Source organism: Chlorocebus sabaeus, chromosome 14, assembly GCF_047675955.1.
Source record: "Chlorocebus sabaeus isolate Y175 chromosome 14, mChlSab1.0.hap1, whole genome shotgun sequence".
In the NCBI taxonomy this organism is placed as follows: Eukaryota; Metazoa; Chordata; class Mammalia; order Primates; family Cercopithecidae; genus Chlorocebus; species Chlorocebus sabaeus.
This window is the reverse complement of record NC_132917.1, coordinates 18,259,977-18,277,955: the sequence shown is the minus strand read 5'-3', so window position 1 is coordinate 18,277,955 and position 17,979 is coordinate 18,259,977. Positions and strand designations below refer to the sequence as shown.

General features: G+C 39.9%; 1 protein-coding gene and 1 long non-coding RNA gene across 2 annotated transcripts in view; one reads left to right on the top strand and one right to left on the bottom strand.

Annotated features, from left to right (window-relative positions):
- The window catches only part of LOC140713294 (uncharacterized), an 81,985-nt gene extending 79,958 nt beyond the window's left edge, over positions 1-2,027 (bottom strand). The window contains exon 1 of the long non-coding RNA XR_012095217.1: positions 1,536-2,027. This is a non-coding gene — a long non-coding RNA (uncharacterized lncRNA). The remainder of the gene's footprint in view (positions 1-1,535) is intronic.
- Positions 1,908-9,288, top strand: RDH14 (retinol dehydrogenase 14). The gene is made up of 2 exons (XM_007971381.3): positions 1,908-2,409; positions 6,850-9,288. The coding sequence occupies exons 1-2, from the start codon at positions 2,017-2,019 to the stop codon at positions 7,465-7,467; spliced, it is 1,011 nt and encodes a 336-aa protein (XP_007969572.1). The 5' UTR covers positions 1,908-2,016; the 3' UTR covers positions 7,468-9,288.
- The last annotated feature ends 8,691 nt before the right edge of the window (positions 9,289-17,979 follow it).

Genomic DNA, 17,979 nt, shown 5'->3' with positions numbered 1-17,979 from the left:
GGTCTAAGGATTCCTCCCTCCTCTTTTCCTCCTACCCTTTCCTGCTCTCTCTACCTCCGCCTTCATCTCTACTCCACCTGGACACATGTATTCTACCCCTGACTCTAGATGAGAGAAGACCACAGCTGAAACACATCTTCTGATGCTCCCTAATTTTATGTAAAGCAGTCCAATATATCAGTTGTGACACATGACACTTACTGTGTACCTACTATTTTGTAGGTGTCCTCCCATGCAAAGACCACAAGAGGTATGCAGACAAAACCCTATCCTCTAGGAAACTGAAAACCTTAACAATCTGGTCAAGGAAGTCAAATGTGCAAACTCAAACAGTCAACACTAGAAGGCTGTTTGTCTTCAGTGCCAGTGAGGGTCACACATGAAGGGAGCAGAGATCTTCATAGGCTGGAAGTGGTCATAATACAAAGACTTGAGGTAGCCTGTAATTTTGATGGATGGGCAAGATGTGGATGGGGAAGAAAGGACAATAAAGTGGAAACAGATATGCTGGGGGATCACTGAGTTTGAGTAGCAGCTTCAAATTGGGGATAGGGTGGTGTAGGACCACCTCTCATGATTCCTGTTCCTGGTGCCTTGTATAATCCCCAGTAAGAGTGCTCTTTCCCACCTCTGAGCTCCATTCTCATTAATCATAAGAAACCTCCTGGAATCCATCCCTTTTTCTTTGTATTCTGACTATTGCATGTTACATCCTTCCCAAATGTAAGGGAGTGGAAGATGGATTATCACAATTATTGGGGAGTTTGTCTCAAACTATACAAGCTGTGGCTCTTTTTCCTTGTGTGAAGAACCTGCAGTGGGTGGAGGGTGGGAAGTGGGAGATCACAGTTCCAGAAAGTAAGCACCCTGAGAGCAGAAATGGTGTCCCATTTCTCTGTGGCTCTAACAGGGAACAGGCCAGGCACATATTGGATGGAGAGGCAGATGAACGAATGAGTCTTTAAAAGTAGCTTCGTATACAACTATGAAATTTGTAGCTTGAAGATAGGTTCCTGTGACACTAACCCTGATATTAATGAGGCATTTTACAGTGAGCCAAGCACTTTGCCTTCCATCGTTGTGTGTAACAGTCCTATGGAGAGGGCAGGGAGGCATTTGTAAATGGCCTGCTCAGAAGCCTATATTTACAATAAGTCCAACCTTTTCCCGCTGTACCTCTGCTAGTGTCAAGATCATTTGAAGATGATTTTCTTTTTTTTAGTAGGGACCAGTGACATAATGCCTTGTTCAGTGGTTCTCAAAGTGTGGTTCCCAGATCTGCAGCAGCAGCACCTGGGAACTTGTTAGAAGTGCAAATTATCAGGCGCCATCCTGTACCTATTAAATTAGAAACCCTACTACTGGGGCCCTGGTTTTTTGTTTTCGTTTTGTTTCATTCCCCTACCCCGAACCCCCACCGCAAGTCCTCCAGGTGATTCTAATGTGCATTTAAGTTTGAGAACTTCTCGCCCATTCTATTTCCAACTGATTCATGTTGCTTAATTCTTTGTCTCATCTATGAAAAACAGTCCTACCTCAGACTTCAGCTTGTCAGGGCCCATTCCCCAGAAGGTGAGTTGAACTGAATTTACAAGTCCCAGGAGCCCTCAAAGGAAAACACACGAAATGCCCTGAGGAGTGGCATTTGTAACAGGGCCTGTACAGAGATCTGTAATTCAAAGTACTCATCAGGCATTCCCACGGGGAAGTGCGCCCCGACTCTGGGATTTCCATACGTATGAACCCCAGCAGCCTGAACACTGTGCTGGGTGCCCAGCCTCCATCATTAAGCTGGGAGCAGGTTTCACGGACGGCGCAGGACCCGGGGCGCTGAACTCTCCCAACCAATCAGGCGCCCCCAGCGGGAAACTACAAGTCCCAGGATGCCCCACGCACACCGTCAGGGGCCGACCCGCCGCGCCTCAGAGTTCTCCGCGTACAGGTGTCTCCTGGGTTCCGGTAAGGCGGCCGCTGCGGAACTCCCGTGGCAGGACCGGTGGGCCCTCGGGCCCGACGATGGCAGTGGCCACTGCGGCGGCAGTACTGGCCGCTCTGGGCGGGGCGCTGTGGCTGGCGGCCCGGCGGTTCGCGGGGTCCGGGGTCCAGCGGCAGCGCGGAGGCGGGGACTCCGGCCTCATGCACGGGAAGACTGTGCTGATCACCGGGGCAAACAGCGGCCTGGGCCGCGCTACGGCCGCGGAGCTGGTGCGCCTGGGGGCGCGTGTGATCATGGGCTGCCGGGACCGCGCGCGCGCCGAGGAGGCGGCGGGTCAGCTCCGTCGCGAGCTCCGCCAGGCCGCGGAGTGCGGCCCAGAGCCCGGCGTCGGCGGGGCGGGCGAGCTCATAGTCCGGGAGCTGGACCTCGCCTCGCTGCGCTCGGTGCGCGCCTTCTGCCAGGAAATGCTCCAGGTGTGGGCCTCGGGGGGCCGGGCTGGTGGGGAGGGCCTGGGCTGGTGGGGAGGACCTGGGTGGGCACGGGGTGGGAGGGGACTGCGGGCTGGGGCGGAGCCTCGAGGTACCGCCCGGTGGTTCAGGGTGTCACCTTGGAAACCGCTGAGGGTGAAGGAGTCCAAAAAGCCACTTAGAGGTGGCCGGGAAGCTGCAGGGTTGAGAAGGAAAGATTAACTGGGAAGGCTGCCTTCTGTCCTCTAAGGATGTCGAGAAAGAAATGGGCCCAAGAGAAAAACCAGTTTCTGAACATTTCATTTCGTTATATGAGGACCGTCCTGGAGTAGATCCATGGCCTTTGAATTGTTTCTCCTGTGTCAGACGTGAATTTGCACCGAGCTGTGTCTTCAGAACCCCAGAGCACTGGGGGAAGTTGCTAGCCAAGGACCTCAGATCAGTCCTTTAAAAAAAAGTTCTTCCTCCCGCGGCCTCTGCTCCTTTTCTGCTGGGGTAGGGCCCTCGCTCGCTGCCACCAGTAAACTCAGCACCATCCTTAACGGGACTGTGGCCTGATTTCCAAGTAGAATAGAGCTTGGAACCCAGTGGTCATGCTCCATACAGGGACAGGAGTAAAAATAATACCCAGCATTTATTGAAGATCTGTATGCCAGGAGTTGTGCCAAGGATTTCAGATTTTCCTTTTTGTTTTAAATGAAAATGAAGTGTCCTTGCCTATAACTTGTCATTGAAGCTACACGGTAACCCTGTGGAGTAGGCATTATTATCCCCACTTTACAACGCAAGGAAACTGAGGCATAGGAAGGCTAAGCAACTTGCTTGTAGTCTGTCTGCAGAACACTTGCTTTTAACCCCTGTTCTTTCCTCCTGCTGCCTGGCAGTGAGGTGTGAGGATTTCTTTTTGCAAATGGTAAGTATTTCCACATAAGTGGATGTTTTCTGCTGAGACTGAGGTAGAAGGGTTTCTTGCAGGGATAACTGGCACTCAGAGGGCATTTGTTCAGAAGAGTGAAATTTAAAATTAGCTGGGACAAGAAAGGTGCCTATATGACATGGAGTCTCTTGAGTCTATAGAACAGGTTCCCACATTTTCTCAGTAATTTTTTCATGATGCCGTTAGCCCAGAAATATTTCCCAGTTCATTTGTTACGTAGTTAAGTCCAAACAACTGTAAAACCAAAAGTATCTGATATAGGTCTCAATAAATTTAGAAAGTTTATTTTGCCAAGGTTAAGGATGCATCCGTGGCAGAACCTCAGGAGGTCCTGAGGACATGTGCCCAAGGTGGTCGGGGCACAGCTTGGTTTTATACATTTTAGGGAGACATGAGACATCAATCAAATGTGTAAGATATACATTGGTTCTCCTGGAAAAGTGAGACAACTCGAAGTGGGGGCTTCCAGGTCATAGGTAGATGGGAGACAAAAGGTTGCATTCTTTTGGGTCTTTGATTAGCCTTTCACTGAATGTGCAATTTACACGTGCAGGAGGGATAGAGGAATAATCACTTATGTCTTAGACTGGCTCAGTGAGTCTGCATTTTCACATAAACAATAGGGCAGAGGCAGCAATCAGATAAGCATGTGTCTCAGGTGAGCAGAAGGATGACTTTAGTGTTCTGTCTTTTGTTTGGCACTTGTGAAGATGAGCTATCAATTTATTAATACATTGCCAGGGTGAAATTCAACAGAACTGTTTTAGGGTAAAGATCTTGAGGCCCACGTGGGCAAATCGTGAGGGTGGTATGTAGCTTCTTTTTCTTTGCAGCTATCTTATTTAGGAATAAAATGGGAGGCAGATTTGTCTGAGGCAGTTCCCAGCTTGACTTTAACCTTTGACTTAGTGATTTTGGGTTCTGAGATTTATTTTCCTTTGACACAACCTAATAAGTAGTTATGTCCTAACAACTTAGTAGCTATTTGAGAAGATAGCATATAATTGAAAGAAAAAAATAATATCTTTATTTTATTCTTAAACAGCCATAACTACTAATGGGAAATGTATCCCTGTTGGTCATTACACCAGTGTCTGAAACCTTGGAATCAGATTGGACACTGCCACCCTCATTTCCTGTTCTAGGTAGATTTTTAGCATTGTTCTTGTTTTTTATTACAGCAACTGCTAACAGCTGCTTAAAAGTCAGCTCCACAAAGAAATAATGTCATTGAAAGGAATATAGCACAATGTAATGTTCAAGCTGTGAACCACCTGGAGCTAGTAGTTTTTGAGGAATTGAGCAAGTATCACTGTGTTTCCCTCGAAAATTTAAAATATTCCACAACACCCTGAGAGTTTGCTAAACGCTGTAGGCCACAGTTTGGGAGCTGTTGCAGAACTAGAGAGTTGGTTTTTTGTTTACTGCTAGTATTTAATTATTGTGTAACACAGGTTAAGAAATAATACTCATCAGTGAGATTTTGGAAGCATTAAAAGTGGGTCTTTCTGTTCCTCTTTAAAATATAGTTGGGACTGGGTGTGCTTCTTTGGCACTTGAGGCAGAACTAATTAAAAAGTGAGGACACAAAGAGATAACTAAGTTGTCCTTGCTTCTAAGTATTTCAGTTCCTGCCTGGCTCTGAAGTTAAGTGACTATAATTAGAAGGAAAAAAAAAATGGAAATTTAGATTTCCCACAGGTTGGTATTCTTGGTATTTATTTCATTTATCTCCTAGAATTTAAAAAATAGTAAATGATAAAATTTTAAAATGACACAAGCCCAGCAAAGAATGCTGGCTAACAAATGATTAATTCAGGAAACTCTTCCAAAGGATTTGTGAAAAAGAATACTCCTTTCTTTCCCCCGTGAGTGAACCCTTCCTTGCCTTCTTTTTGAAGTTGACTATTGGAAAACCCAAAGTTGCTCAGACAGGGCAGAATGAGAAATAGTTAATCCTCTGACAGGTGGGCTTTGATAACAGTTGTGAAATATAACACATTTTTCTTTTCACTTATAGTTGGCAGAAGGGCCAGTGAAATTTGAAAGTTGACCTCAAATTAATCATGGGTCATCACAGTGTCTTTACACTTGGAACATGTTGTGCATTTTTTTGTCCATCAAAAGAAACATAGAACAACCCAGAAAAGGCTAGAGAAGACGATCTTACATGATTTAAGGAATAAAAAGACATCCCTATGAGAACAGTCTAAATTTTAGGACTTTAATTTGAAAAGATACAAAAGCATATGTTCAAAGTATAAAATGTTGATGATACAGATCTCCTAGAGTCCCCTTTATGCTGGATATTTTTATATTACCTATTTAATTTTTTTCTTAATCTTTGATTATTCTTTATGAATCTCAATTTATTCATGATGTTCTCTCCAGTGTTGTTTGCATTGCTGACCTTTTCTATTGCTTGTTTCAGTTTTAAGAAAATGTCCTGAAGTTGTTCCACCCCCATGGTGCCATTTCCCCTGAGAGAACTACAGAATAAAGCAACCATAAGTTTCCTTTGGTGTTGATAACTAGTAGCTCTGGGAATAAACTATGCTTATCTGTTTTCTACTGCATATGGTCTGTCTAGCTTTCATTGCCTCTCTAGCTGTTTCGAAAATCCCAATTAGAAAACTATGCCAGCTTACTAATTAAGAAAATAGGCCTTGGTGCCAAAAACTTAATCTTCAGATCTGATCTTATTTTGCTACTTAGGAGCTCTGATACTGGTTAAGTCACCTAGCCTGTGAGCTTCATTTGCTTATAGAGTTGTTGGAATTAGATGTGGTGACATGTGACAAGCACAAAGCCAGGCTCCTATCAAGCTTGTGCGTCTGTTTTTTTTTCTATTTTTCTCTCAATTATTGGAAGCTCATAGAAGCTGTTAGTACAATTTTAGTAGTTTGCAAGTATTTTTAAACATTTTATCATAGGTATACTTATTATAATTTTGATACGATCTCAGTATTAACCTGATAACTCCCAAATTGATATTTTCCTAGTTCAACTGAAATTAAAGGGAGAAATGTGGGATTATAGGAGCACCTTGTCCTCAAATTGACTGTATTTCTGTTTTGAGAAAGATCTTGGTACTGATCACGTAGTCAACTTTCTAGTGCAGTGTTAAAGTTTATATATTTGTAAATGTTATAAAAGCATAAAACAAGAAATTAAGTCTTACAGTTAGTTTCTACATCTTTTATTGGAAGATGACTGGATAAATGTCTTTCTGTATATCATTTTAATAAATGAGAAAAAAGAGCTGTTGAATGAAAGATCATGAATATCAGTATTTATCTGAGGAACATCCTGCAGAGGAATCCCTTTCCCCATTAATTAAACACAAAATTGCCAGTGTTTCAAGTAGTTATCTGATTGATAGATCAACAACAAATTAAATGCTTTTAGTCTCAAGTTTCCATTTTTATTAAAATGTAATTATCATGAACAGAAAAAGCAATACAAGGCATGTGTTCTTAATTCTGCCATTCTCTTTTCGACATTTAAAGGAAGAGCCCAGGCTGGATGTCTTGATCAATAATGCAGGGATCTTCCAGTGCCCTTACATGAAGACTGAAGATGGGTTTGAGATGCAGTTCGGAGTGAACCATCTGGGGCACTTTCTACTCACCAATCTTCTCCTTGGACTCCTCAAAAGTTCAGCTCCCAGCAGGATTGTGGTAGTTTCTTCCAAACTTTATAAATATGGAGACATCAACTTTGATGACTTGAACAGTGAACAAAGCTATAATAAAAGCTTTTGTTATAGCCGGAGCAAACTGGCTAACATTCTTTTTACCAGGGAACTAGCCCGCCGCTTAGAAGGCACAAATGTCACCGTCAATGTGTTGCATCCTGGTATTGTACGGACAAATCTGGGGAGGCACATACACATTCCACTGTTGGTCAGACCACTCTTCAATTTGGTGTCATGGGCTTTTTTCAAAACTCCAGTAGAAGGTGCCCAGACTTCCATTTATTTGGCCTCTTCACCTGAAGTAGAAGGAGTGTCAGGAAGATACTTTGGGGATTGTAAAGAGGAAGAATTATTGCCCAAAGCTATGGATGAATCTGTTGCAAGAAAACTCTGGGATATCAGTGAAGTGATGGTTGGCCTGCTAAAATAGGAACAAGGAGTAAAAGAGCTGTTTATAAAACTGCATATCAGTTATATCTGTGATCAGGAATGGTGTGGCTTGAGAACTTGTTACTTGAAGAAAAAGAATTTTGATGTTGCAGTAGCACTGCTAAGAGGTACATGTGGATATTTTGGAGTTACTGAAAAATTATTTTTGGGATAAGAGAATTTCAGCAAAGATGTTTTAAATATATATTGTAAGTATAATGAATAATAAGTACAATGAAAAATACAATTATATTGTAAAATTATAACTGGGCAAGCATGGATGACATATTAATATTTGTCACAATTAAGTGACTCAAAGTGCTATCGAGAGGTTTTTCAAGTATTTTTGAGTTTCATGGCCAAAGTGTTAACTATTTTTACTACAATGTTTGGTGTTTGTGTGGAAATAATCTGCCTGGTGTGTGCATACAAGTCTTACTTGGAATAAATTTACTGATACAAATTCTTAGCTGTGTATTTCTTTGGAGGCTTCACTGAGTACAGTCCTTTATCATATCACCATTAGCCTCTGCTGATCTTGGGTCTGCCCAGTCTCTTCTTATCACATATCTTGTATACTGCTCTGAGAGATAATATTTCTAAAACCCAAATCTATCACATTCCTGCTTAAAAAACAGTGGGTTTTGAGCCTTAAACAAACAAACAACCAAAAAATCTGCAGAATTATTTCTTCAAAAGAAGTGTTTCACTGAAATGTAGAAGCTGGAGGGGTAAAGCAGGTTATTGCAGTGCTGCCAAGGTGGAGTCCCCAAAGGCTCTTCCTAAAGGGATTTCTTAGAATATAGTGGTTTATAAACCACTTTTATTTCAACTGAAGATTAAACTGTTGAAGATAGAGTTGAGGCTCCATTAGACGGCACCATGCTTACCCTATACTCTCACACTCAGCACTGTTCAGTAGAACTTTGCAGTGAGGGGAGGAATACTCTGCATTGTCTGATGTGGACTCTAGAAACATGGGGTTATTAAGTACTTCAAATTCAACTGAGAACTGAATTTTTAATTATATGTAATGTTAAATAGGCATATGTCTAACAACTGGTATCTTGGACAGTACATCTCTGATCATCCCATCAGATAACCCAGTCCTGATTTTAGAACGGTCACCTACTCACTTGCTTTGGGCCTTTCTTTATAGTGTTCTTTCAGTCTGGAATACCCTCTCCTTTCTCCTTGGAAATACAACTTAGCCTTTAGGTCCCTTTCAAATGTGTTCCTTTCTCCAACCCTCGTAGGCAGAGACAATTCTCTTTTTTTTCCCCCCTTGATCTTGGTACTTTTACTAGGAGTTTAAGAGTTCATTCACAGGTTCAGTTAGATAATCAGAATAGAAATTCTCTAAGGAAAAGAGATTTATTATTAGCTTTCCTCCCTCAAGAATCAAGTATAGTGCCCACCACATAGTAAAAAATCAGTAAATAATGGCATGCATAAGAATAATTGAGCCCAAATAGTAATATTGTAGGCATCTGTGTTACAACATCAAAAGTATCTACTTAATTTCATTTGTTTCACTATCTCATATTGGAAAAAGGAATTATAACACTATAAAGTATAGACAGTTACACTGAATTTAATGACTAGTCCAGGGATAATTCTTGATTGGTTATTATTTTTAAGACCATTTATAATATCAGCTTATGAGTATCAGTTATTTTCAAGAATGGCAGGATCTTGGCATATCATGCAGAAGGTCTGTTTTCTGTTAGAGCATTGCCTTGTGAATTGGAGAAACAGCGTATCATCACAGGTGTGTCTCTGCAGGTGTAGTGGATTTAGCTGCATCATGTTCTTTGAAACATTGTATTTTCAAAAAAGTAATCCTACAAAGAGACCTGCTGAACTTAGAAATATGGGCAGGAAATATACCAGAATGCAACTTGGAAAAATGGAAGCTAATAAATCTGTCCTACACCTCGACTTCATTAAAAGGAAGCCCCCTTTTTTTCATTTAATACCATCTTTTTCTGGCTGCATTTTGATACTTGATGCTTTTCAGGGGATTTGGACCTTTTGTAAGAGTTGAGCCTTTCAGAGTTCTTGTTTGTGGCACCATAATAAAACAGAATATATTAACTTACCATGATGGAAAACTAGAAACTTATCTGGAAACACCAACTATTAAGGTAAAATGAGCTGCCATTTGGAAGATGTCCTTCCCACCACTGTTTGATGGAATTGAGGACTAAGAGCTCCAAAATGATGAATTAGATTTTGAAGAAGTCCTTAACTTCCCCTCCTTCATTCTCCCTTTTGCTGACTCACTTTAAACCATTTTACTGGGCAAAGAAATAAGTAAAAGGCAGTCCTGTTATTTTGATACTTGTTCTCACCCTCAGCAATATATTAGAGGGGAGACTGTATTGTGCCAGATAATGGAAGAAGTGAGTTGAAAGCCCATTTTCCATGCTGGTTCTCGGCTTCATTTTTTTTTTTTTTTTAAATTGACTCCTGTTTCAAGCAGCTTATTCTGAGAAGGGTTAAGGTTGCTGGCCTTCTGTTTCAACTTCGCTCAGAGTAACTATTTTATATAGTGGGGTTCTCAGTAGCACTTAATTGGACAAGGGGTTTCACAGCTTAAACACACCACCACATTGGGTTTGACTAACAACTCTACTGTGTAATGCTTCCTGTAACCTTGGCAAGTTACTTCACCTTTCTGAGCTTTTTTTTTTTTTTTTTTTTGGCTCTACATTGAAATATAAGTGTCTACGTTAAAGGATTGCTCAGTGAATGAAAGCGTCAGAGTAGGTAAAGCATTTAGCAAAGTGCCTGGCACATATGGGCACACATCCATTTCTCCTTCCACAATGCACATAATCATTACTATCTATTAGCAGTAATAGTAATTAGCGATGCTAATGATTAAGCAAGTACATCTGATGGAAACAAAACTCTAAACCAAGGCTCAGCAGACTTCATCTAAAAGGCCAGATTTCTTTTTATAATCTTTCAAAAATGTAAAAACCATTTGTAGCCAGCACATACCATACTATTGTACTGAAATGACTGGTACAGTCTTCCAGGCTGAATGTACTCACCTACTTGTTTACCTTTAAGACACCTTGTTTGGGAGTAGTCGTCATATATGCTGTGAATCCTATTACTCTATAAGGCTGCTGTTGTTTTTCTATATTATTTCTAATTGTGGACAACTATTTGCTTGCAGACCAGGAAGCCTAGAGAGTATATTTTAAAAGTCTGTCTCCAGCTACAGATTCTGGTGTGAGGAAGAGCAGTTATCTGCCTTCAACTCCCTCCCCTGACAAACTTGCTGGGCTTGGCCATAGATCTGAGGGACTCTGTATTTGAATATTTAATTGATTCCAAATGTCCTGTGGAACACTGAAGAGAGAACATGTTACTAATCACCCTTCAGAAGCTTGGCCCCCACAGACAGCTTCAGATGTTCCACAAACCTTCTCTGGGCAATAGAGAGTTAAATTAGTTACAGATTAACATGGAGAAAGGTAATTTACTCCTAGAGGAAACTAAGACGGAATGCTTAGTTTTATGCAGACGGTAAGGAAAAGCTTTTGCTAAGCCAGATGTGTAATCAAAGTGCAGTGGAAGCACTTTTAAGCAACTACCATCTAAGAGATTTGCAATAATAACTGATTCTCCATTCTCTTTTTCTTAAAAAAAAAAAAAAATACTAATGCACTAGCATGTGAAACTCTAGGCTGATAGGCTTTCTTCTAGCACACAACAGCCCTTCTGCTTCCTCTTGTTCTATTATATACTTGAGTAAGTTGTGTACCATTTGTTATTCACTTAGCAAATATTTATTGAGTACCTATTATGTAACCAGGCATTATTCTAGTTCCAGGCGTGCAGAAAACCCAGGCAACAAAGAAAACCCAACCCAATTTGTGCATGCATGTGTCACCTGTGCTGGTTAATAATCACATTACAAATTATTAATCATACTGCAAGTCAATGAAATGTGAGTACAAAGGGAATTTATATGAAAAGTAGAAAAGTAGTTTTGTGAAAAGTAAATGAAAGCAAGTCATTAAAAATTTACTGTTGACTAAAGTTTCCAAACTATCAAATACTAAAAATAAATACAAAAATATAAAAGGAGTCTGTAGTTAGTGCTTTGCAAGTAACATTAAACTTTGAGTCCATTTTAAGGACAAAAAAGCTAGAAATCCGATGTTACTATTTAAGTGAGTACAGGAATACCTCAGAGATACTTCTGATTTTGTTCCAGATCACCACAATAAAGCAATTATTACAATAAAGTGAGTTACACAAGCTTTTTTGTTTCTCCGTGCTTGTAAAAGTTATATTTATACTATACTGTTGTCTGTTAGGTGTATAAGAGCCTTATGTCTAAAAACAATGTACATACCTTAATTTAAAAATACTTTTTTTTTTGCTAAAAAACCTGTAACAATTATCTGAGCCTTCAGTGAGTCATTTTCTCTCTTCTGGTAGAGGGTCTCACCCTGATGGCTGCTGACTTCAGGGTGGTGGTTGCTGAAGGCTGGGTTGGCTGGAGCTATGTCTGAAAATACGACAACAATGCAAGTTGCCAAATTGATAAACTCTTCCTTCCATGAAATATGTATCTGTAGCATGTGGTGGTATTTACCCACAGTAGGACTTCTTTCAAAATTGAAGTCAATCCTATCAAACCCTGTTGCTGCCTTCTCAACTAAGTTTATGTAATATTCCAAATCCTTTGCTGTCATTTCAGAAATGTTCACAGCCTCTTCACCAGGAGTAGATTCCATCTCCAGAAACCACTTTCTTTGCTCATTCCCTAAGAAACAATTCCTCATCTCTTCAAGTTTTATCATGAGATTGCAGCAGTTCACTCACCCTTTAGGCTCCACTTCCAATTCTCTTGTGATTTTTACCTCATCTGTGTTTACTTCCTCCAAAGAAGGTTTGAACCCTCAAAGTCATCTATGAGGGAGGGCTGGACTCAGATTTTTTCTAACTTCTGTTGATATTTTGACCTACTCACATGAATTATGAATGTTCTTAATGGCATCTAGAACAGTTAATACTTTCCCAGAAGATTTTTTCAATTTATTTTGCCCAGATCCATCAGAGGAATAACTGTGGCAGCTTTAGCCTTAGGAAATGTTATTTTTCTTAAATAATAAGACTTTAAAGTCAAAATTACTCCTTGATCCGTGGGCTGCAAACTAGATGTATCAGCAGACATGAAAACATTAATCATTTTATACATCTTCATCAGAGTTCTTGGGTGGCTATGTGCATTGTCAATGAGCAGTAATATTTTGAAAGGCATCTTTTCTAAGCAGTAGGTCTTAACAGTGGACTTAAAATTTCAGTAAACCATGCTGTACATAGATGTGCTGTCATCCAGACCTTGTTGTTCCCCTTATAGCACATTGGCAGAGTAGATTAAACATAATTCTTACAGGCCTTAGACTTTTTAGTATGGTAAATGTGCATTGACTTCAACTTAAAGTCACCAGCTGCATTAGCCCTAAACAAGAGAGTCAGACTGTCCTTTGAAGCTTTGTTTCCATGCATTGACTTCTCTCTAGCTCTAAAAGCCTCGGACCGCATCTTCTTCCAATGGAAAGCTATTTTGTCTGCATTAAAAACCTGTTGCTTAGTGTATTAGTCCATTTTCACGCTGCTGATAAAGACATACCCAAGGCTGGGCAATTTATAAAGAAAAAGAAGTTTAATGGACTCACAGTTCCACGTGGCTGGGGAGGCCTCACAATCATGACAGAAGGTGAAAGGCACGTCTTACATGGCTGCAGGGAAGAGAGAAAATGAGAGACAAGCAAAAGGGGTTTCCCCTTGTAAACCCACCAGATTCCATGAGACTTATTCACTACCACGAGAACAGCACAGGAAAGACCCATGCGCATGATTCAATTACGTCCCACGGGTCCCTCCCACAATACGTGGGAATTATGGAAGCTACAATTCACAGCCAAACCATATCACTTAGTGTGGCCGCCTTCATCAATGTTCTTAGCTAGCTCTTCTGGATAACCTGCTGTAGCTTCTGCATTAGCACTTGCTGCTTCACCTTGCACTTTAATGTTGCAGAGATGGCTTCTTTCCCTAAACCTCAGGAACCAACCTCTGTTAGCTTCAAACTTTTCTTCTGCAGCTTTCTCACCCCTCTCAACCCAGATAGAGTTGAATTAGGGCCTTGCTCTGAATCAGGTTTTGGTTTTAGGGAATATTGTGGCTGGTTTGATCTTAGAAGATCACTTTAGGCAGCCCACTAAAACTTTCTCCATATCGGCAACATTAGGCTGTTTCACTTGCTTATAAAATTCATGTGTTTCCTGGAATCGCATGTTTAATTTCTTTCAAGAACTTTTCCTTTGCGTTCACAACTTGGTCAACTGTTTGGCACAAGAGGCCTCACTTTTGGCCTTTCTTGGCTTTCGACATGTCTTCCTCACTAAGCTTAATAGTTCCTAGTTTTTTATTTAAATTGAAAGATGTGAGACTCTTTCTTTCACTTGAACGCTTATTGTTGTGTCTCAGGGAATAGGGAGACCCAAGGAGAGGGAAAGAGATGTGAGAATGACTGGAGCAGTCAAACACACACATTTATCAATTACATTTGCCATCTTATATGGGCGGGGCCCCTAGTGCCCCAAAACGATTACTATGATAACATCAAAGACCACTGATTACAAATCACCATTACAGATAATATAATAAAGTTTGAAATACATATTTTTTTTCGAGACGGAGGCTTGCTCTGTCGCCCAGGCTGGAGTGCAGGGGCACGATCCCTCCTCGCTGCAAGCTCCGCCTCCTAGGTTCACACCATTCTCCCGCCTCAGCCTCTCGAGTAGCTGGGACTACAGGCGCCCGCCACCACGCCCGGCTAATTTTTTATATTTTTAGTAGAGACGGGGTTTCACCGTGTTAGCCAGAATGGTCCTGATCTCCTGACCTCGTGATTCCGCCTGCCTCAGCCTTGCAAAGTGCTGGGATTACAGGCGTGAGCCACTGCCCCCGGCCTTAAAGTTTGAAATATTGCTGAGCATTACCAAAATATGACATAGAGACACAAAGTAAGCACAAACCATTGAAAAAATGTCACCAATGGACTTGCTTCCTGCAGGGTTGCCACAAACCTTCAATTTGTTTAAAAAAAAAAAAAAAAAAAAGCAGTATCTGCAAAGCACAGTTAAGTGAAGCATAATAAAACAAGATATTCTTGAACAATGTAAGAAAATGAAATTCCAAGTGATTCCATGTTCAAAAAGGAAAACAACAAAGATACCAGCTGAACCCGTAGCCTTATATTAGAAGATAGACAAAGAAATGAACATGTTACATGTTTTAAGTTCAAACATTTTGTGGTATATATCATTCATCTTTTTTATTTTCTGCTTTAATCAACTTTTTAAATGTAACCAATCAATTCAAAATAAGAATGCTTCTATTGTACAGCAGGGATATCACTTCATATCAGAAGAGTTTTTGTTTGGTGGGATTGACAATAAATGTGTTCTGTGTGGTGAAGCATATTTTTCCAAGGAGTTCTAATCTAAATTTGGGAATAGTTTTATTTTTTAAAATGCACCAATATATTGAATTGATAACTTGATATATTTGGTCCTAAAGTGTTTTTGTAGCCAGTTCTTAAAATTTAATTTCATCATCAGCTTTGTTTCCCTCTCTCTCATTTAAAAAGCTCCTATTAATTGTGATAAATCAGTTTCTGAATGTTTAATAAAGTTATTTTTCAGTATGTCATTTTATATTTGAAAGTTGCCATGTTGCATATGAACTATTCCAACCTAGTTTGTCCTGAGTTGGGGGTTTTAGAGTCTATTAAAAACAAAGTTGTTTCTACCTTCCTTTATAATGTTGAACTTAAGCACTTGTACCTTCCTCTTTTTTCTTTTTGGTATAACCCACAGATGTAGATAGTTCTCCAGCTTTTGACAGAATGAAATTGGTTCTAAATCTTGCTAATAGCCCCCCCCTTTTGCTACTATGAGAATAGTAAGGTGAATAAATAGTAGAATTTTAAGTTGTAAACAGATTCAAAACATTTTATCTGTGCAGACATACATATATGTTGGCATTTTAGTTATATCTTGAAGTTATCCACACGGTTTGAGGAAATATTGAGCACAGAAAAATATATAATCATTATTAGTTTGTGAAAAAAGCAAAGCGAGTTTCTGCCACCAACCCATGAAAGCACAGGAAATGGCTTCGTGTAGTAGGTGTTTGAGTCTAGGCATTCTGTTGACAGAAGTGGGTTCTACCCAGGGGTTTTGTGTTAATGTAATCAAACACTTCAGAGCTGCAGCCTAGCAAGATCAAGTCCACCCACCTCAGAGTTTATCTTTAGCTCATCTGGAAGAGTTTATTTTAAACATTGAACATTGTTTGCTGCTGTTGAAATGAAAGTGAGAGAGTTACAAGCTTTCTTCCACTGCCATCTGGCAGGTTTACTGATGGATCGGGTTCTTTAATCCATGTAACCCTGTGTGTGGGAGCTATTGTCTTTGTGTTGATCATGCAGCTGGCTTGGCTGAACTTTAAAAAGCTTACATAAAGCTATCAAAAGTCATCCTATAGATAAATGAAGTTGAGGATGTTGCAAAAGTCACTGAGGCCTTTTTGGAGAAGGCTTGGATATATATTTTTCATTCTTCACTGAACACACAGTTTGCATCTTCTCTTTACGAACTAGAAAAAGGAAGATAACTGTATTGGACATTTTGAAACAAATAACTGAAGCTACCAAAAAAGTGATTATTCTTAAATAAGAAAAGTATTGTAGCATAGTAGAAAGGAAAGAAACAGCAGATTGGGGGATCCATATTTCATTAAAGTAAATGTGGGATGTAAAAAGTCATATAAGTGTGCTCTTTTTCAGTGGAGGTTTGTCTGGCTTTTTCTTCAGCCTATATATGGCATAGGGATGTTCAATGATGAACTTATTACATACTTAATCATTAGTTATAGCATCCTCAGGTATAGTACGACACAGAATCTCATGCAGTATGCTACTAAGTATAATAATTTACAACCAACTCCAGGGTACAATTTCAACCATATTCTCAAATGCATACATACATTTGCCTTAAGAGATTGCATGCAAAGAGTAGACTATGTGTAAGATAGGGTATCTCGCATAAATTTTTATTTTACATTTGTAGGAACATAGGAACATAAGACAAATGGAACATGAAATATCTTGGATATGGTGAATTGGTATTCAGTTTTCTTTCCTACCTACATCTAGAGTGCCCTTTTTTATCTTGCATGAGTTGGACAATTTAAAAACAAAAACAAAAACAAAAACTACGTTGCCTATGTCATGAATGAAAACCAGTTTCCAGCAAACATATACCCATGAAATTAGATGTTGAGGGGACAATTGAGCAGGCCTTTTTACCTACTGTTTTTAGCTATTTTCTTCTAGCAAGAAAGGCCATAGAAACAGAGTCATTTTTTTGTTTAGTTTTGTTTTCTTTGTTTTTATAACAAGAGGCAACTAGGGCAGACTCTACAATGATTCCATGTCCACTCACCTCCTGATGGGTGTTGAGAGGAGGTTGCAGTGGCGGTGGTATCCTGATCCCAGTTCCCTGATGTTTTGATCTTAGTATGACACACATGAATCCATGTGTTTTAACTTGTATTTCCATTGGCAGCCTTTAGGTCTTACACCTTTCTGAAGTTGCAGATTTGGGCACAAGTAGTACCTTCCCCTCGCAGGTCAGTTCTTGTGTATTCTTGGAGTCATTTCTATTTCTAGAACCTAAGCAATTCTTCCAGCCCTTCCCATTATTTTATATATACTTACTTTACTGTTTTCTGTTCCTCTCTCCTTAAAATATCTGGGATGGATTCTGTTTTATATAATGAATGTAGTCTAGCAGGATTACTGACCAGAATGGAAAAACATAAGTTGGTAATTAAAATCACTTTGCAAATGACCAAGCCACGGCATATATAGAAGGCACAAAGAAATTGAATATTACCACTTGAAGGACTGGGGGTGGGTTGGGGGAAGAGAGGCAATCAGTATGACATTTCTTTAATCACAATTTTACAATGTTTAAGCCTTAGATTAGTAGCCTCAGATATTTGAATTTGTCAAAATATCTGTCAATAATGAGAAACCAACAAAAGAACAGGAAAATTTTCTTTGGGTAGCAAAATGTATCCCAATAAAGAAAATCCATTTGGGAAGGCAACTTATACCCAGAATCTTAATTAGTTCTTCTAGAATCAGAGCACAGGAAGTGACTTCTGAGACGGAATGCTTAGTGGCATTAGCAGTAGTATCTACATTAGGCCCATCCTTAAGCAGGAGATTTATGCTCTGGATGTGTCTCTTTAAGTGGGCCTTGTAATTATGCATTCTGTTTTGCCGACTTTACTGCATCTGAGTGACTTTTTTTTTTTAAATATGTGTTTATCATTTAAATGTTTCTAGCCTGACTGAGGAAACATTTTGTCTCTGCTGTATGACAGAGAAGTAGAAGAGGCCAAG

Excerpts from the sequence above, each read along its gene's own strand:
- RDH14 (XM_007971381.3), top strand. The coding sequence starts at position 2,017 with ATGGCAGTGGCCACTGCGGCGGCAGTACTGGCCGCTCTGGGCGGGGCG. Across the intron at positions 2,410-6,849 it reads TCTGCCAGGAAATGCTCCAG|GAAGAGCCCAGGCTGGATGT; the intron begins GTGTGGGCCTCG and ends CGACATTTAAAG.